Source organism: Saimiri boliviensis, chromosome 6, assembly GCF_048565385.1.
Source record: "Saimiri boliviensis isolate mSaiBol1 chromosome 6, mSaiBol1.pri, whole genome shotgun sequence".
Lineage (NCBI taxonomy): Eukaryota > Metazoa > Chordata > Mammalia > Primates > Cebidae > Saimiri > Saimiri boliviensis.
Genome location: NC_133454.1, coordinates 72,137,522 through 72,164,159, shown reverse-complemented (window position 1 = coordinate 72,164,159; position 26,638 = coordinate 72,137,522). Strand labels below are relative to the sequence as shown.

The following is a 26,638-nucleotide window of genomic DNA, read 5'->3' as shown; positions in this document are numbered from 1 at the left end:
AGGGCATATGAAAGAAAGGGAAGTATGTTAAAAAGTAGAAACTAACTGGCAGCGGGACTGAGATGAGTGAGAATTCTAGAGCAGATTTCTCAAAGTTTCTAGATTATGGAGCTTATCTTGAAATGCGGTCATAGGAGGAGAAGCAGACACTAGGGGAAGACAGGGAGACTAGCTTTGCGGATTTCTAGAAGGAATCATCTGATGTGTATGGAGACACAATTTACTTATCTATAAAACAAAGGGGTTTTATAGATAAACTGGAGATAGACATTTCCCAAATGTAGACAACAGATTATAGATTCCAAGGGATCTTTTTTTTTTTTTTTTTTTTTTTGAGACAGAGTTTCGCTCTTGTTACCCAGGCTGGAGTGCAATGGCGCGATCTCGGCTCACCACAACCTCCGCCTCCTGGGTTCAGGCAATTCTCCTGCCTCAGCCTCCTGAGTAGCTGGGATTACAGGCACGCACCACCATGCCCAGCTAATTTTTTGTATTTTTAGTAGAGACGGGGTTTCACCATGTTGACCAGGATGGTCTCGATCTCTTGACCTCGTGATCCACCTGCCTTGGCCTCCCAAAGTGCTGGGATTACAGGCTTGAGCCACCACGCCCGGCCTCCAAGGGATCTTAATAGTTGTTTTTGCCAAAGGAAAGGAAAGAGAGTTCTGTAGTGCCATATGTTTGTGAAGTCACAATGTAAAATAGAAGGAAACAGTCATGATTTTTTAAAAATTCCATGACCCCGAGAAGTTTTTAAAACAATAGAGTGGGCTGGATATCATGGCTGTCACCTATAATCCCAGCACTTTGGGAGGCCAAGGCAGGAGAAGCACTTGAGACCAGGGTTCAACACCAGCCTGGGTAACATAGACTACATCTCTAAAAAACAAGAAAAAAAAAAAAAACGTAGCCAGGCAAAGTGGCTGGTGTAGTCCCCAGCTACTTGGAAGGCTGAGGCATGAGGATGCCTTGAGCCCAGGAGTCTGAGGTGTAGTGAGCCCTGATCACACCACTGTACTCCAGCTTGAGTGACAGAGCAAGACCCTGTCTCTTAAAAAACAAAAGGTGGGAGGTGAACTGTGAATCTCTAAGATGGGAATATGTACGAGACTGTATTTCCCAAATTAATTTTAACACAGAATCTTTTACTTATACCATAAATATTTAAAACAATTAGCCAGGTGTGGTGGCTCATGCCTGTAATCCCAGCACTTTGGGAGGCTGAGGTGGGCAGATCACAAGGTCAAGCGATCAAGACCATCCTGGTCAACATGGTGAAACCCCGTCTCTATTAAAAATACAAAAAAATTAGCTGGGCCTGGTGGCTTATGCCTGTAGTCCCAGCTACTTGGGAAGCTGAGGCAGAAAAATCACTTGAACTCAGGAGGAGGAGGTTGCAGTGAGCTGAGATCACGCCACTGCACTCCAGCAGCCTGGCAACAGAGTGAGACTCCATCTCAAAAAAAATAAATAAATAAAACAGTTAAATTTCAGCCATGCTTTTTGTAATTGGCAGCTTGTTTTGGTTAACAAAGTTTTATTGTAACATATCTACAACCATTCATTTACATATTGACTAAGGCTACTTTCCTGCTACAATGGTGGTTACTGACAGAGACCATTCTGCCTTTTGAAAAGCCTAACTATTTGACCCTTTACAGGAATGTTTGCTCACCCCTGATTTAAAAGGAATATATCAAGGTGTAGAGAATCCTAGCGGAGTTGAAAGCATCCCTTTTCTAAGCAGGAGAGGACACCCCTGAATCAGAAGATGCCTGTTTCTGAAAGCTCTGCAGCACAGAGAAGTGGTTACGAGCAGTCTGGAGACAGACTGACTGCCTAGGTCCAAACCCCCAGCTCTGCGACTTAATAGCTGTAGGATACATCAGTCTCCTTGTGTGTAATATGGGAACAGTAATGGTATCTACTTCATAGGATTCCTGTGATAAATACATTAATTGTTAAATAAAAAGCACTTAGAATAGTACCTGACATATTAGAAGCACTTTATAAAGATTAGCTATTGTGATTTCTTCTCTCTCACTTTATAGGGAGACAGTAAGCTCCTGTCCTAAGGGTATGCAGGCAGAGCCTGGTCTGAAAGACGAAAGCTAAACTATGACTACTATGGTCTGTCCCAGCTTGGAATGCAAGACTCTAGGATTCTAAGATTATAAAATGTTATGGCTTAAAATGCCATGATTTTGTGATTCTTTAAAGTTAACAGGCCAACGATGCTGAAGACTTTCCTTTACACTGCTGGAGAATATGCTCTGGAATTTTTATCTTCCCTGGGGAAGCTGCATTACCTATTCTATGCTGCAAGCACAGCCATATTACAAAGTGGTGAGACTATCCCTCTGAGGAAAATCAAAAAGCTCTAAGAGACTGCAGTAGAATTTGGTTTCCACATCTAAGAATAACCTTGCTGGAGGATGTTTCCCTTTCTTTGTGTTATGAAATGAGAGACACACATACTTAGAATACAAATAAGTAGCCAAAACACCCTTGGCAGCCAGAGAGATGATGCTGCAGAAGAAGGCCTTGCTTGTTTGTCCAGACAGTCTGAGACGGGGGAAGCAGAACTGCAGAGCTAGAAGAGACCTCAGAGATCATTAAGACCAGCATAAACACTTCACAGATGAGATCATGAGTAGCTGCTGAAAGAGAGAGATGCTTGTGGGGATCTAAGACTCGCTGCTACTTCCTCTAACCACAGTGGTTCTCAAGGTTACCATTTGTCAGGAGTATCTTTATGAGGCTGCAGAAACTGCGTGGGGGCCCTCATCCTAGGCTCTGTCAGTAAGTCAGGTCAGTTCCTCTCTAAGGGAATTTCCTCATTTGGACTACACAGTATCAGAGAACCTTTCTAGTGCTGACATTCTAAGTCTCTGAGTATTTCAGAAGACTTTTATGAGGAAATCATTGCGGAGGACTTTCCACAATATACTGGTGGTCCTGTCATTACTCCTGAGGAACTCTGAAAATTCCCCTGGAGCTACAGTCAGAGCTTGGGTAACAGAAAAATCAGGGTTTATTACTTTATGCATCTAAGTAAAAGAATCTGTTGAGCTTGTGGCAAAAAAAAAAAAAAAAAAAAAAAAAAAAAATAGATTTTGCCCAAATGAACTTAACTCAATTCACTCACTGGAGGCCTGGCTATCCCGAGAGTAATTCTAAGTGTAAAGGTCACAGAATTAAGACTTTGGAATGTTGTGCTTGAAGGGCATTAGAGGTTTATATTCAATTTTCTTCCTTTCAGAGAAAGAACCTGAAGCCCAGGAGGACAGATTTTCCCCAAATTGTATAGCACATCAGTACAGAGCTGGGCCCAAAGTTCAGGGCTCACCATGCCCTAGGCAGAGCTCTTGCTGAGTTAAAGGTCTCTGTAGTCCAATCTTGGGCATAAATACTGGCCTTTGTTGTCCCCATTTCACTAAAGGCAATATCATGAGAGGAAAAAAGGAATTCCATCACTAGAAGTCCCAGTTCTGCCTTATAGAAGAGGCTTTGTTTATGATGTCCTATTCTTTCTCTTAGGTTCCTAACCATAATTTCAGAATCCATCAAATGGGATAATAAAAAGAGTATGTGTATTAGCAAGATAAAACCTTTTCAGACCTTTCTGCAATCCTTTTTCACTGTCATAAATCTTTTTCAGTTGTAGAACCCCTACCACCTTCAAGGGCATTGATCCTCGAATCACGGATGCCTTTTAGACTAATCGGTTTATTGATCATCAGATTTATATGTCTGGACAAAACAAAGCTCTATGTCTGAATCTTGCTTTGACCCCTAAGCTCCTTGTTGGTAGCCAAGTAAGACAGTGATGAATAAGTAGGCGACCTAATTACAAACAGTCTTAGCAAGTGTTGGTGAAATTGAATTGAATTTGTCAAAGTGCCCTGAATTTTCTGTGGTACTAGAAGCCACAAAATTTGAATGCTGGGAGGAATCTTTATGGGTATGGGAGGGCCAATCAACCCCAACTGCATTAAAAAATGGTACAGGTTTTTACATTACTTTCTTAAAAGAGAGGGGTCGGCCAGGCATGGTAGCTGATACCTATAACCCCAGCAGTTTGTGAGACTGAGTTGGGAGGAGGGCTTGAGCCCAGGAGTTCGAGACCAGCCTAGACAATGTGGCAAAACCCCATCTCTACAAAAAAATAAAAAAATTAGCTGGGCATTGTGGTCCCAGCTACATGGAAGGCTGTGGTGGGAGGATTACTTGAGCCTAGGAGTTTGAGACTGCAGTGTGACATGAATGTGCCACTGGACTCCAGTATGAGTGAAGACCCTTACTCAAAAAAGGTCATCGGGGGGTTATATTTTGGTTCTTTTCAAGGACTGTGATAGCCTGTCTGGGAGGAAACAGTGGGTTATGGCTGCTGGACACTTAATGGGACTTCAGGAAGATTTCAACATAGTAGAATGCAAGGCCTTCTGTTACTCTGACTTTCTAACTGTGGAAAAGGTTGCCTCTTTTTGGAGATGGTTTGTTGGCCAGCCACTGTTAAGGGCAACTCGAGAGGAGATCCCTGTTGGAGTGGAAGACACTGAATACACATCATCTTGCTGAGAGAATAAGAAGTCTAACTGTAAGAAAGAACCTTGGAGATAATTTAGTTCAGTTCCTTCATTTTGCAGTTTGAAAAATCAAGGTCCAATGCACGGACATGAATTATCCAAGGTTACACAGAACCAGTCTAGAATTCAATGCTCTGGGCTTCCACTCCAGGCCATTTTCTGCTACACTGCTGTAGGTGTGCCTATACGCAACTATATCCAGATATTTAGATGTCAGAGAGAATATGTATATCCCTATTTATATATGTATATAATCTTATATATGTTCATTCATTCTACCTGAGGTATCTGGAAAAACTCCTTATGACTGACATACCTCTTAATGAGTAAAATCAATCTCATGAAAAAAGTCAGTAACAGAATCTTAATCTGGGTGGTATCTTTTTCCAGCTATGCTGCTTACTAGCTGGGTGGCATTGGACCTATTACCTTTCTGAGCCTCATCTTTCACACTGGGATGAAAATCCACCCAAATAACTTAGGACAATACAATGTAGATTAAAAGAGAGGGTGATCATGAAACTATATTCTACAAAAGGTGAGTTACGTTGTATGAACATAAACTGATGTTGATATCTAGGGGCAATGAAAACTAAGAAGAAAATGACTTTGGATGTTGATATGGTCTAGAGGTTTGTTTCCTCCAACTCTTATGCTGAAATGTAACCTCCAGTGTTGGAGATGGGGCCTGGTGGGAGGTATTGGATCTTAGGGGTGGATCCCTCATGATGGCTTAGCACTATCCCCTTGCTGATGAGTGAACTGTGATTATTTAGAGTGTGGCACCTTCCCAGCCCTTTGTGCCCTCTCTCACCACATGATATCCTGGCTTCCCCTTTTGCCTTCCGCCTTGACTGCAAGCTTCCTGAGGCCCTCACCAGAAGCTAAGCAGAAGTTGGTACCATGCTTGCACAGCCTGCAGAACTGTGAGCCAATTAAACCTCTTTTCTTTATGAATTACCCAGCCTCAGGTATTTCTTCATAACAACGTAAGAACAGACTAACACAGATGTTTTAAAGAAAAGAAAAAAATACAATGCATTTTTTTATTCTACTTACTTAGTGCCTTAATAATTTGTGGAACCACAGACTATCAGGCCTTGTCTGGAACATCCCTGTGAGGGTTTGTCCAGTCCCTGCTGGCACAACTTAAGAGATAAGTTCTCACCACATCCAAAGTCAGTCATAACTCTATTGAACAGCTCTGACAAGACACAAAGTTCTTCTTAGATGGAGTCAAGATGCCACTCAGTAATTTCTAAACATTGGTCCTCATTTTCCCAGTGGAACCACTTTGTGTTAAAAATTAGATATGAAGGTGACAGTATCAGTTACTCTACTGAGCCTCAGGATGAATATGACCAGTCAGACTGGCTAGCTGGTTTCTGGCCTCCATGAAGACTCCTTGCGCAGTGCAGCTTCCACTAGGACACTCTTTCTCATACAGGGGGCAATTTTGTCCCATAGGGGATATTTGGCAATGTTTATAAACATTTTTGGTTGTCACAATGAGGCTTTGCTACTGGCATCTAGGATAGAGGCCAGGGATGCTGTTAAACATCCTATAATGCACAGGATAGTGCCCTGACAACAAAGAATTATGTGGCTTTGATGTCAGTAGTGCTAAGGTTAAGAAGCCCTGTGCTGGGGACGAGCCCTCTCTGTCCAAAGACCCACAGACCTTCAAAATGTGCCCTCTGTCCTTTCCCCTTGAAATGCAGTAACAGTCCTTCCCCAATCAACTTGCTGGCCAGGTGAGTATTTCCTTCTCCCTCCCTCAGTGCTTTGTGTCTCCCCAAAGCTGGGTGCATGATCAAAGAGGATGACCTTTCCTGAATAAGGAGGGCCAATTTTTTGCCTGGGGAAAATAACCTCTTAAAACAGTATTTATCTCATAAATGTCATTTTTAAAAGCTCCCTTTCCTTTCTTCCTAAGAAACAAATCAGTCCCAACCAAGGGGAACAAGGAAAGGAGACAGGCTGTATTTACTGAAAGCCGCAGAGGATGCTTGGTAAGTTCGGTTCTCGGTCCCGGTGTCCACTGGGAGGTGGAAGGTGCCTTCAGTGCCACAGGAAGACGAGTTCTGTGGCCAGGCCTGTTTCATCAGCAGAGTTGCTTAAGGGAAGACACAAGAATGGCATTAGGCAGAAATAAGAAGTGGCCACCACCAATCACAGACACAAAGCAAGGGTCTTGTGCTGGACAGAAACACACAACCTAAGGAGCCTGTTCAGACACACAGGATGGCTCAGCCTTTCTGAAATGGGTAAGTGGGTTGGGAGGAGTGCTGATGTATGTTTCCAAATGATCTGAAATCAAGGAAATCTGAAGTTATACTAAAAGAGTTACGATTTTCTACCTACTACTAAAATCACAAAGATGTCCATGAATACCACCTCCTACTACCTAACATTTTGGCCTAAGGCTCTGGTATATTCCTCAGCCACTTTCTCATTAATATGTAGCAACTTGGGAGCCTTTGTGTGTTGACCAGATCAACTGAGCACTCTTTATTTTCTGAAATACCATCTGGAGATATATTTATAAGTTGCTTTCAAAGACAGGCCCACAAAAAATTACGCATTACATGAACCTTACTGGACTACCATCTCCTCTGAAGGGACTGAGTTGTGGCCATGGCAGCTTAAAAGGCACTGGGCACTGTGCTGCACTAAACCTAGTTAGCCAGTGGGGCACTCCTTGCTAATAACTCCTTCTCCTGAAGCCAGACAGACATACTTCTTGCATACCCCTGAATATCTTCTGCTGAGGTGTTACTGGATGCCCCACCTGGAATATCTCCTCATTAATTAGAGATGGTCCTTTGGGCCATTAAGAAAGCAAATATCGGCCGGGCGCAGTGGCTCAAGCCTGTAATCCCAGCACTTTGGGAGGCCGAGGCGGGTGGATCACGAGGTCGAGAGATCGAGACCATCCTGGTCAACATGGTGAAACCCCATCTCTACTAAAAAAAAAAAATACAAAAAATTAGCTGGGCATGGTGGCGTGTGCCTGTAATCCCAGCTACTCAGGAGGCTGAGGCAGGAGAATTGCCTGAACCCAGGAGGCGGAGGTTGTGGTGAGCCAAGATCGCGCCATTGCACTCCAGCCTGGGTAACAAGAGCAAAACTCTATCTCAAAAAAAAAAAAAAAGAAAGCAAATATCAAATTTGGGGTAGGTATGAAATATAGATGAGGCCAGTTTATGATCTGCAGAGACTTCCCAGGCTGACTCAAAGCTCAGCTAGAGACATCTGAAGGATGATACTTCATATGTTTTAGAAGTAGGGTGTGACTCAAAAAAACTTATCTTCGTGGTATCCTGAGGGGAAAGAAAAAAGAGTTCCAAAGGGGACTTGCCTAACTTTTTAGATATTTTCCTTGTTATAATTTCAAACACTAGAGGGGAAACATTCTTGACTCAAATTTCTGTTTATGGTATAAAAAGAATAACTTCAGCAACATCTTTTCCACTCAAAGTCTTTGGGGGCCATGGATATGGGGTTTTATATAGCATATTAGCAGAAGGTGAGGCTGCATTGGCAATACTTAAAACATTTAACTAAGAGGCTAAGACAGGGTGTTATGAGAAGAAAGTATGCCTATACACTCTCTAATTCTACCAGGACAAGGATATTCTACCTCCAGAGAGATCCTGTAACCCCTTCTGCCCATTCAGGTAACAGATAATACCTCTGATTCCTTTGATCCCAGAAGTACTGGGGCCAGAGAAGGTCAGGGACTGTGCTGTTTTTGTTGAAGCAAGGCTAGAAGTGGATGGCTGTTGTAGGCTGACTCTGCATTTGCATTAATGGCCCGCAATATATACAGCAGATGCTGAGAAATGAGAAGGAAATCATGGGCAGGAAAGTCACACTAAAAGGAGAATTCTAGTAAGAGAAATGGAGACCCAGCAGAACTCCATGTAGAGCCCAGGGCCTTTCCTGGACATCAAGACAGGACTCTGCAGACAATGAAGGAGGAGGAGAGTCCATTTTAAACAATCATTTTGCATTTCTTTTCTTTGGGGAGTGGGAAACAGGAAAGGGATAAAGAATCCAATTAGTGTTAACATATCTTTATCAAGATGTCTCCAAATTTAGTCTGCCATACATGTGGCTGGAAAGCAGTGGCCACTCCCAAAACAACTCTTAAAAAGTAAAACATAACTCTGAAAAGTCAGATGAAACAAGCCCATTCCCTCAAAACCCCACGGGAACGCCACCAGGGGGCAGAAGTCCCGAATTTGGCTGTAGGAATTGAGAATTTGGAGGTTCTAGTACATTCCAATTTTTTCCTCCAAGTGGTATATACTTTACCATAATTTTCATAATAAGCCAAAAGTCTGACATTAGCCTGAAGGACTGTGTGACAATTAAAGTTAGTAAGTCAAACTAACTTACTCTTCACAAAAGAGTAAATCACTCTTTTGTCCAAAGAGCAACTGAGGTCTACACTGCACTCAGCACTGAGGGGAGCGCCACGGTGGAAGGGAACACACGTAGGTCACGGTCACTGCACACAAGGTACTTATGATCTAGCTGGGGATGCAACACAGCCACACGCCAACCAAAGAGTGAACAAGACAGCATGATACACAATAAAATAATGTTCAGGTTAACCAAGAAAGAAGCAAGTGCGACTGTGCCTTTGATTACTGTCTTTTCCAAGTGATGAAGTGAACTATACTATCTGTATGTTTTTCTGAATAAAAATATTTTTCTGTATTTTCTCCTGGTTTCATCATAAAGAAAACAAATTAGTGTTTTCTGTACTTCTCTGTATATTTGAATCCTTGTAATTTAAGTAACTAGATAAATGTGAAAACAAATCAAAAAACAAATATTAGCTGTCAACTTGACCTCCTCATTAGTTAGTTGTACCGTGTGATCCAACTCCTGGTACACAATTCTGAAGTCACCCATTCTGTTGGTGCGAGTGATTCAGAGCTCAGTTGTGGGATGAAGACAATTCCAACTGAAGCTTTTAGAGGCATGGTGATAGAGGAGACTGCTCTGAACAGCATGCCTGCCCTTGGGTGCCTGAAAAGTACCACTTCCTAGAGATGTTTTGTATTTTGAACTGAGTGGTAGTTAAATATAGGCATATACATATGTAAAAACATTACTAAGGTATATACACTTAAGATTAGTGTACTTGGCCGGGTGCAGTGGCTCACGCCTGTAATCCCAGCACTTTGGAGGCCGAGGTGGGCGGATCACGAGGTCAGGAGCTCGAGACCAGCCTGACCAACATGGTGAAACCCCGTCTCTACTAAAAAATACAAAAATTAGCCAGGCATGGTGGCATGCACCTGTAATCCCAGCTACTCAGGAGGCTGAGGCAGGAGAATCGCTTGAACCTGGGAGGTGGAGGTTGCAGTGAGCCAAGACTGCACCACTGCACTCCAGCCTGAGTAAAAGAGTGAGACTCCATCTCAAAAAAAAAAAGAGAGAGAGAGAGATTTGTATGCTTTATATACTTTACTGTATGTGTGTTATACCTCAATGAAATGAGAGAGAGAGAGAGAACCCTTGGCAGTGAAGGGCCGTGGGCCCAGTCACAGCATGCTGCCCACATCCAGGTGCTGGGTTGTTCACTTCCCTGGATACGGGGGCCCTCACGCCCTCTGACACTTGAACAATCTGTTAAGCACATTTACAAGGAAGAGAGGCAGCAAGGGACCATCATCCTGAATAATGTACTGAGTCAGGAAATCTGAGTTGTAGCCTGGGCTCTGCCACTTATTAGCTGTGGGACCTTGGGCAAGTCACTTAACCTTTCTAAGCTTTAGATTCGTTGTCTCATAAAATGGCAATAATCATCACTCCTTGATTGCTTCATAGTACTGATGTGAGGGTCAAAAATAAAGTGTCACCCAGTCTTAGAGTTTCTAGTTCTGGTTTCTGTCCACTCTTCCATCCCCAAAGTTGTAAGCTATAGTTCTAATTGAAGCTCTCATCATCTCTCATCTTAACTACTGCAACTGCTTCCTCACGTTAAATCTGCTCCCTCCAATTTTCAAGCTGCATTCAGAGTCATATACCTAAGACTGAAACCTAATCACAAAACCCCCTTTCTTGAAAACATTCCATGGTTTTCCACTAACTATAGGCTAAAGTTTCAACTCCTGTGTAGCGTTCAATGCCCCATCATGATCATCTCGTCTTGAAGACCTTTCTAGACTCTCTCATTGTTCTCAATCTCCAGTCCACACTACAGCCACAGAAACTGCTTATAACTCCCAGAATATGCCAGGGAGCCCCACATCTCCATGTTTTGTCCACACTGCTACCTCTTCTGGCATGTCTTTCTCCAAACTCCATCTGGTAATATTGATTAATCCATCAATCATGAGCTGAAGACTCACACCTACTATAAAGTCTTTCCTTCCCCCACCCCTTAACCACAGCCCTGTGATTCTTGGAAGCACCTGTACTTGATGACATGTCTTCTCTCTACTAAACTCTGAGCTCCTTGAGAGCAAGCCCCTTGTCTTACTAGTCTTTGTATTTTCAAAGGGCCAGCTTAGGGCCTGGCACAGCATTTTGTAAAGTGAAGAGCTCCATCTGTATTCTTTATGCAGATCTATTTCAGATGTTATAACTGGAAGGGGAAGCACGAGAGCTTCTCTGACTTTTTATGGACCCTTCTGTTCAGATTCATATATCCTAAGGCGAACAAAAAATGACTACATGAGAAACAGGTCTGTGACTAACAAAATTGAAGTAATAAAATTATAAGAGGACAGGGTATTAGTATTTAAAGGACTTCAGAGATCATGTGAAATTAAACATTTTATCTACGGCCTGGAGACATTAGTAAATTGCCCAAGATCACACAGCCCACAGCCATGGCAAGGAGAAATTTCACAGCTCATCTCCTGACAGATGGGCAACACACAAATTCAATTTCCAGCATCCAAATAATTCAAGGTTAAAAGTTGAGAAAGGGTACAGAGATTTTATAAAAACATTTTCCTGAGCAGCCCAGGTGAGGGTGGTGAAAGTTGCAAGTCCTTCCCATGGTCCCTTCCTGTCTATGACAAAAAGGTCCTAGTCAAGTTATACTGCTGGGACCCTCACAGGTGCCCAGAAGTTCCCGTGGTGCCTTGGGCCTGGAGTCCACACTGTCCAGAGAACCCAGTTCTGGTCCCTCACTTATTAGCCCCCTCATCCCCCACCTCTCACCATCTTCTAGGAAAATGAGCCCAGAGCTCAAGTTCTGGGCCGATGGAACAGATTATATCTAAAGTCAACCAAGGCTTCAAACATGTCAGACTGCCGATGGAGATGGAAAATCTGATCCTGGGGCAGACTAGTTTTTTGGGTTCTAATAGGCATAATCCAGGTACTCTTTCACAGAAGCTGCCACAAAGCCAACTGAGGAGCCCCATGCAGGTCCTGGAATTTTTGTTCATTTGTTTGTTTGAATTCGGCAGCCAGGTTAGGCTGAGAGATGCTTTTTAATGCCATGATCCTTTGCTGCTGCCGTAGGGATGGTTCATGTGTGTCTCCAACCCATGATTTTTGCACCATCAGACATGTTCCTGCATGCTTTAGGAACTGCTGCTGAGCCACCTGGGGGGAGCCCAAGCCTAGGGGACGGGATTTGGGGAGGAGAGGAGAGGGGATCTACCATTGTTATGAGATAACACATTCATAGGCTGTAATACAGATGAGGAAAAATAGCTTTCCTACCATAAGCTGAATGCAGGAACTGAAACTCTGTTGGATAGAAATGTTAGTTGAAATTACCACTAAGAATTTGTGCAAAGTTGTATACATTGCAGTTACATAAACAGACTTTGTTTTGCGATAGCAGTTCCCCCCGCCCTCCCCGCCCAGCTTCACAAACACAGTAAATAAAGAAGGTGTGAAGCACCTTTAACGTAGAAAGGGTGACAGACTTGTCATCTGGGAAAGTTCATTCATTGGAGAGAGCCCCTCCCTGGATGCCACAGTGTCTTCCAGGCAGCTGACCCAAAGCTGCCTGGATGTGAACAAGCCCAAGTTCCTGCTTTTTGCTTGTCTGTTACAAGATTACATTTCTGTTCTCCCAAAAACTGCAGAGGGATTTCACATATGACAGAGACTTTGTGTTAGAGGAAGTGAAGGTTCAGAGACAATATCACCATCTTTGACCTCTAAAGAGCTGTCTGTAAAACCCCTGAGAGATAGGACCAATGCAGAGGCACTCCAACCCTGAAATCTCTGGGTCACTGTGGTGCTATAGAAGGAGCACAGGTTGTGGGGTTAGACAAGTTGGGTTTGAATCCCAGCTAAACAGCTTTTTTATGGAGACAGGGTCTCACTCTGCTGCCCAGGCTAGAAAGTAGTGGTGCAATGATAGCTCAATGCAGCCCCCAGCTCCTGGGCTCAAGTGATCCTTCTGTCTCAGCCTACTGAGTAGCTGGAACTACAGGTGCATGCCACCAAGCCTGTCTACTTTTCTTTTAATTTTTTTATAGAGATAGGGTCTCATCATGTTGCCCAGGCTGGTCCTGACCTTTGACCTCATGCGATCCTCCTGCCTTGCCCTCCCGAATCTACTGCTTTTTAGCTATATAACTTTGGGCAACTTGTTTATCCTGTCTGAGCCAAGTTGAAGACAGGAAGCTCTAACTCACAAGACTAAGGTAAAAATGAAGGTTTGTAACATGACTTGCACAGGGCTTGGAACAGGGAAGCTGTTCAGAAAGCACAAATTCTTTTTCGCTATCCTCCCCCAAGTTTGTTGTTATGTAAAATGGGAATAATGTATTTGTACTTTACAGGGATGCTATGAAATCAAATGAGATAATACAGGAAAATACTGTGTCAACAGATTCCACAAGGAGGTTATTTTATTTTTATCTGTATTAGTTAACCTGTTTATCCTTCCTATCATTTATTTTCAAGCCAGATTACCATTAATAGATCCCTAGATTCTGAAAACCGAATCTTGATTGGCTCCTACCTCTTGCAGGGCCAAAGAGTTCCTAAATAAGATCCCTGACATCATTAAGAGCTTGGGGAAAAGCTCCAAATGCCCACATTGCTTTCAGAACCAATGAAAAGAGTGAAATGCTTCCCTGCATCCTAGACAGATGACATCTTAGGTACTCAGAGCTGCTAAAAATAGCACACACTCTCTCTTTCTCTCTTTCTCTCTCTCTCTCTCTCTCTCTCAGGCAACTTCTTGTTCTCCTTAAAGCAGCTGAAAAAAATTTAAACCTAAGAGCTTGGTTCCTTCTGAAGGCACCTCCTCTGCATCACAAATGGCTGGCTCTGGCAGGAAGGTGAGAGTAACCTAAATGGTCCTTTCTGACCTTGAGGTAGCTTCTCCATGGTAGGAAGTCCCCATAGTCAGGAAATCTGCACTGTGAATTCAGAGGCCAGCATTCCATAATATGCTGTGTGTGTGTGTGTGTGTGTGTGTGTGAACTCAAAAGGGAAAGAAAGGGAAGGGGATCTTCTCACGGTCACACCAAAATCAGAAGCAGTTAGTGCTACAACCTAAGTCTTTACACTCCAAGTTTGGGGTCTTCAAATACAATAACACTACCCTCTCTTGTGGATTTTGCGGGTTTTTGAGAAAACAGTCTGGGTGACATTAGTAGAAATAGGTTGACTTTTAAAAGCAAAATTAGGGAAAATCAAGTTAGATGAGGGCTTATTTTTTTGTACTTTATGTACTTGTACCTTATATGTTGACTTTTAACAAAACTGGGGAAAATCAAGTTAGATGAGGGCTTATTTTTGTTTTAAAATTAAAATTGAATATATATGCCAAGATGTACTGAATTTCTTTTTTTCCCCTATAGTTTCAGGCTCCTCCTATCTGTACTCCTTTCTCTCTTTAGCCAGTGTAATGCCTTAATTTCTCTCTGGCCCATTTATGCAACTACAATGTAGTAGTTAAGAGCTCATGCAGACACAGTGTTAGGGTGCTATGCCTTGGATCTTTGGGCTAGTTATGTAACTTCTCTAAGTTTTAGTTTTCCCATTTGGAAAATGGGGATAATAAGAGTACCAACTTCAAAAGTTTATTGCAGTATAAAACAAGCTAATATCCATAAAGAACTTCAAATAGTTTTGAACACATAGAAAACATTCAATAAGCAGTAGCTATTTATTCCATATCTTTCCACTTATTGGTAAACGGATCCTAAAACAATCCCACAATCTATCACCAGAAGTGCTGAACATTATGAGAAAATAGCCCAGTGCTGGGGGTGAGAGCCTGGACAAATGCACGGCCTTCACCACTCAGGTGGGCCCCCAATGTCACCCTGCTCTGTTATCTTTTGGGTAGTTTCCAGTTCTACTCCTTCCTATGAGGCTCTCACACCCTGACCTTCCTGGTTAAGAACCTCCCTTTACCCCTGCTCCCCTCTGTAGCAGCGAATCAACGTCATTAGATGAGAACTCTCCACTTTCCATTGGGCAATTTATTTAAGCACATCTTTCCTTTAGTCTGAGAGGAAGAGTTGCCCTCCTGCATGAGGCACCTGTCTCCACCTGCCACTCAACTTCTCAAACCAAAGAAGAGAACTGAGCTCCAGATTTCCCACCCCTACACCAGCCTCTGTGGTGGCCTGGCTCTGGCACCACTTCTCCTGCATCTCTGACTTATCCTCTCCACTTGCCCCTTCCTATCAGTCCTTAACCTTGCTCATATCTGAGAAAATCCTCCTTCAACCCTACATTCACTTCTAGTCAGTGTCCTTTTGTTTTTCCTTTCCTGGTAGCTAAGCTTCAGGTAAGAATAGGCTATATATGCTAAATCTACTTCTTCACTCCTGATTCACTGCACTCTGGTTTCTAGCCTCACCACTTCACTAACAATGCTTCCAGTGAGGTCACTGGTGGCCTCCAGACTATAAAGACAATGAATCTTCTTCACTCCTGATCTTACTTGACCTTCTGCAACAACTCATTTTGTTTTAGACTGGGAACAGTTTACAAAGTCAGTTCACAGATCTGATAGCACTTAAATTTAAATCATTTATATACCATGATGTACATGATAATTGAAGCCTTTGTAGTTAAGATAGAAATTATCCAATTTGATTATCAGAGAGAATTTCTGTAGCTTTTATTGTTTTTGCCTTCTATTACAGATCTTGGGGAAAATATTATATATCATACTGACTAAAAGTAAATATAAAACCAATGCTGAGGTACTATTTACAGAATTTTAGCCCAGGCATCACTGCTCCCTTCATAAGTGCTCCAAAGGCAGTGACTACAGCTTCCTCAAGTTTGAATCATCTACATGGTCTTCCAAAGTATCTTAAGCATAACAGGGTGGGTCAAAATGTCTGTGGAACATCTATGTAAACACCTTAGGGGATACCAACCCCTATTTACCTAAAATAGTTCTTGTTTGCCCAAAAAGGAGGGGCTATCTGGTAACTTCATAGTGTGTGTGTGCATAATTATGATATGATTCCTACTTAGAGATGGGGGAAATAAGATTCAGATAGATCAGGTGACTTTAAGGTTGCTAATCTAGGAAATGACAGTGAGGACTAAAATCTAGGTCTTCAGACAAGCTGTATTCCATTCTCCTTTAAGTGTGCCCCAAGAAAGATAATGACAGTAGAATAAGTACTACATTGGGAGAGAAAGGCACAGGACAAGAGTCAGGAGATCTGCCAAAGATTCTAGTCCATATGCCGCTGCTGACTCACTGGGTATGTTGGGACAAAACACTGTTTTTTTGGTTCTCCTTTGTCAAGAGACGAGGCTGACTGGGGGATCTCTAAGGTCTTTTGAAGCTTTCTAATTCTATAATGATAACGGCTAAACAAGAAAATGTGGGGTATGGCCGGGTGTGGTGGCTCACACCTGTAATCCCAGCACTTTGGGAGGCTGAAGCAAAGTGGATCACAAGGTCAGGAGTTCAAGACCAGACTGGCCAACATGGTGAAACCCTGTCTCTACTAAAAAATACAAAAATTAGCTAGGCATGGTAGTTTGTGCTTGTAATCCCAGCTACTTGGGAGGCTGAGGTAGGAGAAATGCTTGAAACAGGACCCGGGAGGCAGAGGTTGCAGTGAGCCAAGAACGCGCCACTGCACTCCAGCCTGGGCTACTGAGCGAGACTCCATCTCAAAAAAAAAGAAAGAAAATGCAGGGTATTATCAAGACATTCAATGCCTCTCCAAATCTGGGCCTTGCACATCTATAGTTCAGATTTATCTAGCCGCTTATAGTTTATGCTGCGACTACTCCCCTACTTCTGTGTTCTTCAGTGTCCTGTTCGCACAATCCTAAGCCTCTGCCCATGCTTTACTCTACCTGGAATGCCCACTCTCTTTTGTGTGCTTAAATAATAGCTTCCACTTCTCCTTCAAGTCTCTATTGTTACCCACTCTCTGAAGCCTCCCCTACACTTTTTTTTTTTTTTCTTGAGACGGCGTTTCACTTTTGTTGCCCAGGCTGGAATGCAATGCAGCCATCTCGGCTCGCCACAACCTCTGCCTCTCAGGTTCAAGCTATTCTCCTGCCTCAGCCTCCTGAGTAGCTGGGATTACAGGCATGTGCCACCATGCCTGGCTAATTTGTTTTTTATTTTTAGTAGAGATGGGGTTTCTCCATGTTGGTCAGACTGGTCTCAAAATCCTGACCTCAGGTGATCCGCCTGCCTTGGCCTTCCAAAGTGCTGGGATTATAGGCGTGAGCCACAGCACCCAGCCAAGCCTCCCCTATACTTTTCCCCCAGGCAGACTGTTGTTCCCTCCTCCTCCCCTTATATGTATTCCTTTTACAATACTTAGCACACACATTAGCACTGCAATGAGTTTACATGCCAGGCTCCCCAATGTGACTATAAGCTACTATTTGCTACAGGCAAAGATGGCATCTTTCAATTTTTGTATCTCAGTATCGAAGACATTCAACAAATACTTGTTGAGTAAATGGAACTTACATAAAACCATCCACAATCCTGAGGCAGGTAGTCACATTGGATCTGAGAGAGGTGAGGTGACTTGGCCAAGGCCTTACAACTAGTGAGTCAGGTAATCAGGATTCAAACCCAGGACTTTCTAACCACAGAGCCCATACTCTTTCTCCTGCTGTTGAATATTAGAGCACCAGCTGAGCATGAGGGTTAAGATCAGAACTAAGACCTCTGCAATGCTCCAAGCCCAAAAATCCTTTCCAACATTTTCAAACCCATTTCAACCTCAATCCAAGGATTGTTGGGTTAGTATTTTTGAAAACCCAGCAGCTTATCTCAGCTTGAAAACCAGCTCTTTACCTTCTGGTGGCAAGAGTGTGTGTGTGTGTGTGTGTGTGTGTGTGTGTGTGTCCCAAGGAGAGTAAGAGAGTTAGAGAGAGAGTGTGTGTGTCAAGAGCGTGTGTGTGTGTGTGTGTGTGTGTGTCCCAAAGAGAGTAAGAGAGAGTGTGTGTGTCAAGAGCATGTGTGTCCCAAGGAGAAAAGAGACAGAGAGACAGAGAGAGAGAGAGAGAGAGAGAGAGAGAGAGAGAGAGAGAGAGTGTGTGTGTGTGTGTGTGTGTGTGTGTGTGTGTGTGTGTGTGTCTCCCCATCCGTCCGTCCCCAGTGGCAGCCTCAGGGAAAACTGAGCAAAGAATGAATTTAGACATTGCTTGGGGAGCAGAAAATGTTCTATGAGGAGGATGCAGGTCTCAGACATTCCAGCACAGGATCGATGAGCCAACCTTAAGTCTCAGAGATAATGGAGAAGATTCTATTCCTGCCCCCATCCTGACGCTGATCTGTCCCAGTTCCCAGAGCGGGGACTCCCAGGAAAATCAAGCCTGGACAGGCTGGGCCTGAAGCAATTAAGAACAGGAAAAGGCCAGCAGGTGGTTTTGTTTTTCCAAATAGATTCCCCCTTCCCCATTCACCACTGCTGTCCCTATTTTCTCCTTACCTGGAGCATAACTGGGACTATTGGTGGGGTAGAGGCTGGGATTGTAGGCAGGAGCCGCTGCTGGATAGGCTGTGGGGTAACCTACAGAGAGATAAGAAAGCTTATTAGTTAGGCAAAAAAAAAAAAAAAAAAAAAAAAAAAAGATTTTTGAAAAAAACAGAATTCAAGTCCTAGGCTTGGCCTTCAGTCTCTCCATGGGCTATTTCAGATAGTATATGTGACCAGCTTTCAGCCTCTCAAGAAAAAAGTTACCAAAACCAAAATCCTAATACGTGCAGACCTTCTGGTCTATTTTTTAAAACCGATAAAAGAAATATGTCCACATGCTCACTATTAAAAAAAAATGGAAGCAACATTGAAATTTACACTTTTTACGTTCAAGTTTATTTTCATATTCCTGCCACAACACCACTCTCCTCCCCAGAGGTAACACCATTAACAGTTTGACATCTATCTTTCCAGGTGGCTTTGTATAATTTTTATACACATATATTCAGCGCTGTGCTGGTAAATATCTAACAACTGGCTCGAAGGGGTTGGAAATGGGAGCTGCTTTGCAGCATTTGACAACTGAGATGGCATAAATGCTTCCACCATGACCAATCTGATGCTACCAACTTCACTGAATGAATAGTTTGGAAGAGGTGTCCACAATCAGCTCTCAAGAGCTTACACAAACCAGATCCAGCTTACCACAGTATATTATATACAGTTTGGGGGATTTTTTGAAACTTTTTTATAATAGTAAAATATGTATAATATAAAATTTGCAATTTAAACCATTTTTAAATGTATAATTCAGTGACATTAATGACATTTACAATGTTATGCAATTATCACCATTACTTATTTCCAAGAAATTTTCATCACCCCAAACAGAAACTCTGTAACCATTAACAGTAACTCCTCATCCCCCAACACCCACCATGGTAACCTCTAATCTACTTTCTGTCTCTGAATTTGCCTGTTTTAGGTATTTTATATAAGTGGAATCATACACTATTTGTCCTTTTGTGTCTGGCTTCTTTCACTTAGCATAATGTGTTTAAGGTTTATCCATGTTGCAGCATGTACCAAAACTTCCTTCTTCCTTATGGCTGAATAATAGTCTACTGTGTGTATATGCCACATTTTTTTTTTTTTTTGAGACGGAGTTTCGCTCTTGTTACCCAGGCTGGAGTGCAATGCCGCGATCTTGGCTCACTGCAAGCTCCGCCTCCTGGGTTCAGGCAATTCTCCTGCCTCAGCCTCCTGAGTAGCTGGGATTACAGGCACGTGCCACCATGCCCAGCTAATGTTTTGTATTTTTAGTAGAGACGGGGTTTCACCATGTTGACCAGGATGGTCTCGATCTCTTGACCTCGTGATCCACCCGTGTCAGCCTCCCAAAGTGCTGGAATTACAGGCTTGAGCCACTGCGCCCGGCTATGCCACATTTTTTTTATCCAGTCATCTGTTGAGGGACGCCTAGGTTGTTTCCACCTTTTGGCTACTGTGAATAACGTTATAATCAACAATGACATGTAAGTACCTGTTTTCAAAAATCTTTGAGATATACACCAGTAGTAGAATTGTTGGGTCATACAGTAATTCTATGTTGAGCTTTTTAAGGAACTACCAAACTGTTTTTCACAATGTCTGTACTATTTTTTTTTTTTTTTTAAGATGGAGTCTCGCTCTGTTGCCCAGGCTGGAGTACAGCGGTGCGATCTCAGCTCACTGTAAGCTCTGCCTCCTAGGTTTAAACGATTCTCCACCTCGGCTTCCTGAGTAGCTGGGATTACAGGTGCACGCCACCACACCTGGCTAATTTTTGTATTTTTATTAGAGACGGAGTTTCACCATGTTGGTTAGGCTGGTCTTGCACTCCTGACCTCAAGTGATCCACCCGCCTTGGCCTCCCAAAGTACTGGGATTACAGGCATGAGCCACTGTGCCCAGCTAATGTCTGTATATTCCCACCAGCAGTGCATGAGAGTTCATATTTCTCTACATCCTCAACAATGCTTGTTATTTTCTTTTATTATTACTATCATTATGGCCACCCTGTATAGTAAGTGTAAAGTGGGATCTCAGTGTGGTCTTGATTTGTATTTCTTTAACAACTAATGATGTTGACCATCTTTTCATGTACTTACTGACTCTCTGTATATCCTCTCTGGAGAAAGGTCTATCCAAATCATTTTCCCATTTAAAAATACAATTGTTTGTTTATTTTTTAGAGACAGGGTCTTGTTCTTTTACCCAGGATGGAGTATAATGGCAGGATCATAGCTCACTGTAACTTTGAACTCCTGGGCTCAAGTGATCCTCCTGCTTCAGCTTCCTGAATAGCTGAGTCTACAAATGTGCGCCGCCATGCCCCCTTTTGTTTTGTGTGTGTGTGTGTGTGTGTGTGTGTGTGTGTGTGTGTGTGTGTGTTTTCCTGGTTGTTCGTTTTGTTTTGTTTTTGTAGAGACAGGGTCTCATCATGTTGCCCAGGCTGGTCTCAAACTCCTGGCTTCAAGTGATTTTCCTGCCTTGGCCTCCCAAAGTACTGGGATTACACAGGGCATTTTCCCATTTTTTTCATTGGGTGGTTTGTCTTTTTGCTGTTGCATCGTAGAAGTTGTCTATTCTAAATATTAAACCATTATCAGATATATTACTTACAGATACTTCCTCCCATTCTGTGGGCTGTCTTTTTACTTTCTTGACAATGCCTTTGATGCAAAAAAAAAAATTCAGTTTTGATTTAAGTCCAGTTTATCTATTTTTTCTTTTGTTGATTATGCTTTTGGTGTCATATCTAAGAATCCACTGCCAATCAAATGTCATGAAGATTTACTTTTATGTTTTCTTCTAACAGTTTTATGATTTTGGCTTTTATATTGAGATCACTGATACATTTTGAGTTAATTTTTATATATGACATAAGGTAGGGGTATACGTGGTTTTACATTTTACTTTTTCACTTTAACATTATAAACATTTCCTCGTGTAATTACATATTCTTCGAAAGGCTTATTTTAATATCTTTATGATATTCCACATGTAGATATATCATTTAACTATTACCTGTTTTGGTTGTCTGAAAATTTCATTTTTATAATAGCTAACAGACTAAAATAAAACAGACTAGCAGACTAAATGAATCTCTATTTCTTTAGAAATGAATTCTAGAAGTGGAAATCTCTAGGTTAAAAGATGTGCCTATTTTTCCTTTTTCAAGTTGGAGTCTTGCTCTGTCGCCAGGCTAGAGTACAGTGGCACGATCTTGGCTCACTGCAACCTCCACCTCCTGGGTTCAAGTGATTCTCCTGCCTCAGCCTTCCGAGTAGTTGGGACTATAGGTGCATGCCACCGCACCCAGCTAATTTTTGTATTTTTAGTAGAGACAGGTTTCACCATGTTGACCAGAATGGTCTCTATCTCTTGACATCATGATCCACCTGCCTTGGCCTCCCAAAGTCCTGGGATTACAGGCGTGAATCATTGCACCTGGTCGGGTAGGCCTCTTTTTAAAGTTCATCAATTCAACCAATAATTTGAATATCTACTTGGTGCCAGAGACTGATTTAGGGACTTTTGTCAGTGAACAAAATGAAGATCCCTGGCCTTGTGGAGTTTATATTCTAAGAGGGTAGGAGAAGAAACCCTTGGATAAATACTAAAGTCTTCAGTGCTTTGGAAAAGAGAAAAAGGCCAAAGTAAAGGGCATAAGAAATGCCAAAGTGTTGAGGGTAAGGGCACTGCAATATTGTAAAGGATAATCAGAGTAAGACACATTGAAAAGGTATTATTTTTGCAAAGACTTGAAGGAAATGAGTGTTAATCAAGCAGATAGCTGAAGGAAGAGCGTTTCAGACAAAACAGTCAGTGCAAAGGCCCTAAGTTGACAGCATATAAGACAAAGTCGGAGGAACAGCAAAGAGGCCAGTGTGGCTGGAATGGAACAAATGAGGGAACAGTAGTAGCAGAGGAAGTCAGAGAGGTAAAGGGCTGGCCAGTTCATGTAGGGATTTACGGGCCACTGTGAGGACTTAGACTTTTTTTTTTTTTTTTTTTTTTTTTTTGAGACGGAGTTTCACTCTTGTTACCCAGGCTGGAGTGCAATGATGTGATCTCGGCTCACCGCAACCTCCGCCTTCTGGGTTCAGGCGATTCTCCTGCCTCAGCCTCCTGAGTAGCTGGGATTACAGGCATGCGCCACCATGCCCAGCTAATTTTTTTGCATTTTTAGTAGAGACGGGGTTTCACCATGTTGACCAGGATGGTCCCGATCTCTTGACCTCATGATCCACCCGCCTCGGCCTCCCAAAGTGCTGAGATTACAGGCTTGAGCCACCGTGCCCGGCTTTTAAGCTTTTTTTTTTTTTTGAGACGGAGTTTCACTCTTGTTACCCAGGCTGGCGTGCAATGGCGCGATCTCGGCTCACCGCAACCTCCACCTCCTGGGTTCAGGCAATTCTCCTGCCTCAGCCTCCTGAGTAGCTGGGATTACAGGCACGCGCCACCATGCCCAGCTAATTTTTTGTATTTTTTTTTTTTTTAGTAGAGACGGGGTTTCACCATGTTGACCAGGATGGCCTTGATCTCTTGACCTCATGATCCACCCGCCTCGGCCTCCCAAAGTGCTGGGATTACAGGCTTGAGCCACTGTGCCCGGCTTTTAAGCTTTTTTTTTTTGAGACAGAGTTTCACTCTTGTTACCCAGGCTGGCATGCAATGGCGCGATCTCGGCTTACCGCAACCTCCACCTCCTGGGTTCAGGCAATTCTCCTGCCTCAGCCTCCTGAGTAGCTGGGATTACAGGCACGCGCCACCATGCCCAGCTAATTTTTTGTATTTTTTTTTTTTTTAAGTAGAGACGGGGTTTAACCATGTTGACCAGGATGGCCTTGATCTCTTGACCTCGTGATCCACCTGCCTTGGCCTGCCAAAGTGCTGGGATTACAGGCTTGAGCCACCGTGCCCGGCCAGACTTTTATTCTGAGTGAAATGAGAAGTCCTCACAGGGTTTTCAGTAGAAGAATAACATGCTATGACTTATGTTTGAAAAGAGTCACTCTGATTGATGTGTTGAAAACAGACTATAAGGGAATAGAGGAGCAAAGCAACCTGCTGAGAGGCTACTGCAAGCTCCAACAATAGATGTTGGGACTCAGACCAGGGAAATAGTGGAGGTGAAGAAAAGTGACATGCTAAGAGCCTTCACATACTTTGCCATACTGCTTTCTAGAAAGACCATCAATTTGTACTTGTTCTAGCAGTGTGTAAGTGCCTGTCTCACTGTTCCCTGCAGTTGTTAAATGCTCATTGGTATTTTGACTGACAAGGAAAAGCTGGTTTTAAAAGTCAAAGATTAAATCCCTAAATCCGTAAAAGCTTCTTTGGGATTTGTAAATATTGAAGCTTTAATAATGTATCTTTGTTAATATGCCTCTCCCTAAATCCTTTCCAATTCCAAAGAAAATTCATCTCTTTACCCCCTAATCATTTTCTGATTTTAGAACTGAGGTAGCTAACTTATCACTTAATTAGCAATCTGGAGGTGTGCTACTTCTCAAGAAAAAAGTTAGGGGTCTAATCTGGGAAGCCAAGTGATCCAGTTGCATGGCCAAAATCTGTATTCAGCTTCATGTGAGAAATTGTGCAGTCACAGGTAATCACACTCTGGTTCTGTCATTTCAGATGCCTTTCACTTTAGAGGCAATTATAGGATCTTCCTTCAATGTTTCCAAGTAGAATTATTTTTAATTCACTTGAATTTGGCAGACATTATATAATGACAGCATTACAGGGAGCTTTATATAGTCTTCCCTCCCTCCCTTTCCTTCCTTTCTTACTTACTTTTCTTTCCTTCCTTCCTTCCCTTCTTACCTTACTTACTTCTTTATTTATTAATTACAGGGTCTTGTTCTGTGACACCCAGGCTGGAGTTGTAGTGGTACAATCATAGCTCACAGTCTTTTTTTTTTTTTTTGAGACAGAGTCTTATGTTGGCCAGGCTGGAGTGCAGTGGCACAATCTCAGCTCACTGAAACCTCTGTCTCCCTGGCCCAAACAATTCTCCTGCCTCAGCTTCCCAAGTAGCTAGGATTACAGGCATGTGCCAGCATGACCGGGTAATTTTGCATTTGTAGTGGAGATGGGGTTTCACCATGTTGGCCAGGCTGGTCTTGAACTCCTGACCTCAGGTAATCCACCCACCTCAGCCTCCCAAAGTGCTGGAATTAGAGGCAGGAGGAGTCCAAGACTTTTTTTTATAACTGTTAATATATTAAGTCTGGCCAGGCATAGGTGGCTCATACCTGTAATCCCAGCACCATGGGAGGCTGAAGTAGGAGGATCACTTGAGCTCAGGATCTCTACAGTCTTGTGACACATGAGTTGAAGACATACCATGTATATTTCACTCTTTTGCTCATAACAAAGATATTTTCACACTTGCTTTTCTTTTGAGCCTTAAATCAATCCTAATGTGAGTTCTTCCATTTTATAGCTAACCAAATAGAGGTTGAAAGGTGAAGTAACTTTCTGGTTAAGATTATTCAGCAAGTCAGTGGTCAAACTGGGAAGGGAATCCAAAAAGCAATGCCTTTTCCACACCTACCAAATAATTATGACTTTGTCCTTAGAAACAAACCCGGCCCTTTTGTATTCGTATTTTTTGAAGGTCAAGAGTGAAGAGATAAATGGACATAAGTTAGCTTTTCTCCTTTATATCCTAAAGGTTGCAGTAGTGATCAGGTGTCCTGGGATTTTGACGTGTATATTTTAATTGCTTTATAGATGTCAATACAATCTAATCCTCTTTTCTTGTTGGTACTAGGATTAGGACTAAAGAAATGTAAAGCTATTTTTTTATTAATATGGAAATTAGAAATTACTTTCAACAGAAATCAGGGGACTATTTCTGAAAATACTTTAGGAGCTAAAAATAGCAGAGTATCAAAAGGCTAGTGGAAGACAAACTCCCTGGCTCAGAAAGACAAAGAGGCTTACTTCTTTGTAAGCAGGAGAATACTTAGGCAGTGACTATGGTTTAGGTCTGAAGCTCCTAATTAAAAAGAAAACTGCCTTGCCAATGACCCCCTAGGGTGATCAAAACCAAGACAAGACCAAAAAAAAAAAAAAATCTTTATTATATCAAAATAATGAAGAAGAGAGCATGTATGTAATTTTGAATCTGAAGTATGGAAGGAAGAGGAAGTATGTAATTTTGAATCTGTACTATGTTCCGAGCACTGTGCTAGGCACTTCTTTATCTGATTTAATCTCTACCCAAAGTCAACAAAACATATTACTAGTTCCATTTTAGAGATGAGGATATTAAGACTTCTCTTACACAACTAGTAAGTAGAGAGTGCAGACGGAACCCAGACCTGCTGAGTCAGACATTGTCCATTCCTACCAACCTCCCTGCCTCTCCTCCAAATGAGTCTACGCAGAGAAAACCTCTGGATTTGGCTGCCATTTACTTTGCCAAGATTCTTTTACTTAAACTTCAAAACCAAGAAAAACAGGAAATTAGTCTGGAGAGTCAATTTGGTCAAAGATGGCTGTTTAAAAAAAAAAACAACAAAAAAAAAACAACTACTGTTTCCACTCAGTGTTCTAATATAGGTCATGGTTGTGTTATTGAAAAGTATCACAGGTACTGAATTATAGGGTTGGAAGAGGTATTAGAGGTGATTGAGTCCAATTTGTCACTCAGCACAGGAATATCCTTTATAGTAGCACACATGACTGGCAGCATAGTCTCTGCCAGCATACCCTTCTTTTTTCTTTTTTTCTGAGATGGAGTCTTGCTTTGTCACCCAGGCTGGAGGGCAATGGTGCAATCTCGGTTCACTGCAACCTCTGCCTCCCGGGTTAAAGTGATTCACCTGTCTCACTTTCCTGAGTAGCTGGGATTATAGGCACGTCCCACCATGCACAGCTAATTTTTGTATTCTTAGTAGTGATGGGATTTTACCATGTTGGCCAGGCTGGTCTCGAGCTCCTGACCTTTTTCTGCCTGCCTTGGCCTCCAAAAGTGCTGGGATTACAGGCGTGAGCCACCACACCTGGCCACTCTTTTTTTTTTTTTTTTGAGACACAGTCTCACTCTGTCACCCAGGCTGGAGTGCAGTGGTGTGATCTAGACTCACTGCAACCTCCACCTCCTGGATTCAA

General features: G+C 42.5%; 1 protein-coding gene across 3 annotated transcripts in view; it reads right to left on the bottom strand.

The window, feature by feature from the left end:
• FAM168A (family with sequence similarity 168 member A) overlaps positions 1–26,638 on the bottom strand; it is a 185,893-nt gene that overhangs the window by 12,886 nt on the left and 146,369 nt on the right. Inside the window, exons 3-5 of one of the 3 annotated variants that reach the window (XM_039470593.2) lie at positions 18,479–18,559; positions 12,291–12,317; positions 6,580–6,705 (exon numbers count right to left, since the gene is read on the bottom strand). In XM_039470593.2, coding sequence (XP_039326527.1) covers positions 6,580–6,705; positions 12,291–12,317; positions 18,479–18,559 — 234 coding nt within the window. The remainder of the gene's footprint in view (positions 1–6,579; positions 6,706–12,290; positions 12,318–18,478; positions 18,560–26,638) is intronic. The other 2 variants (XM_074400958.1, XM_039470594.2) reach the window with 2 other exon arrangements.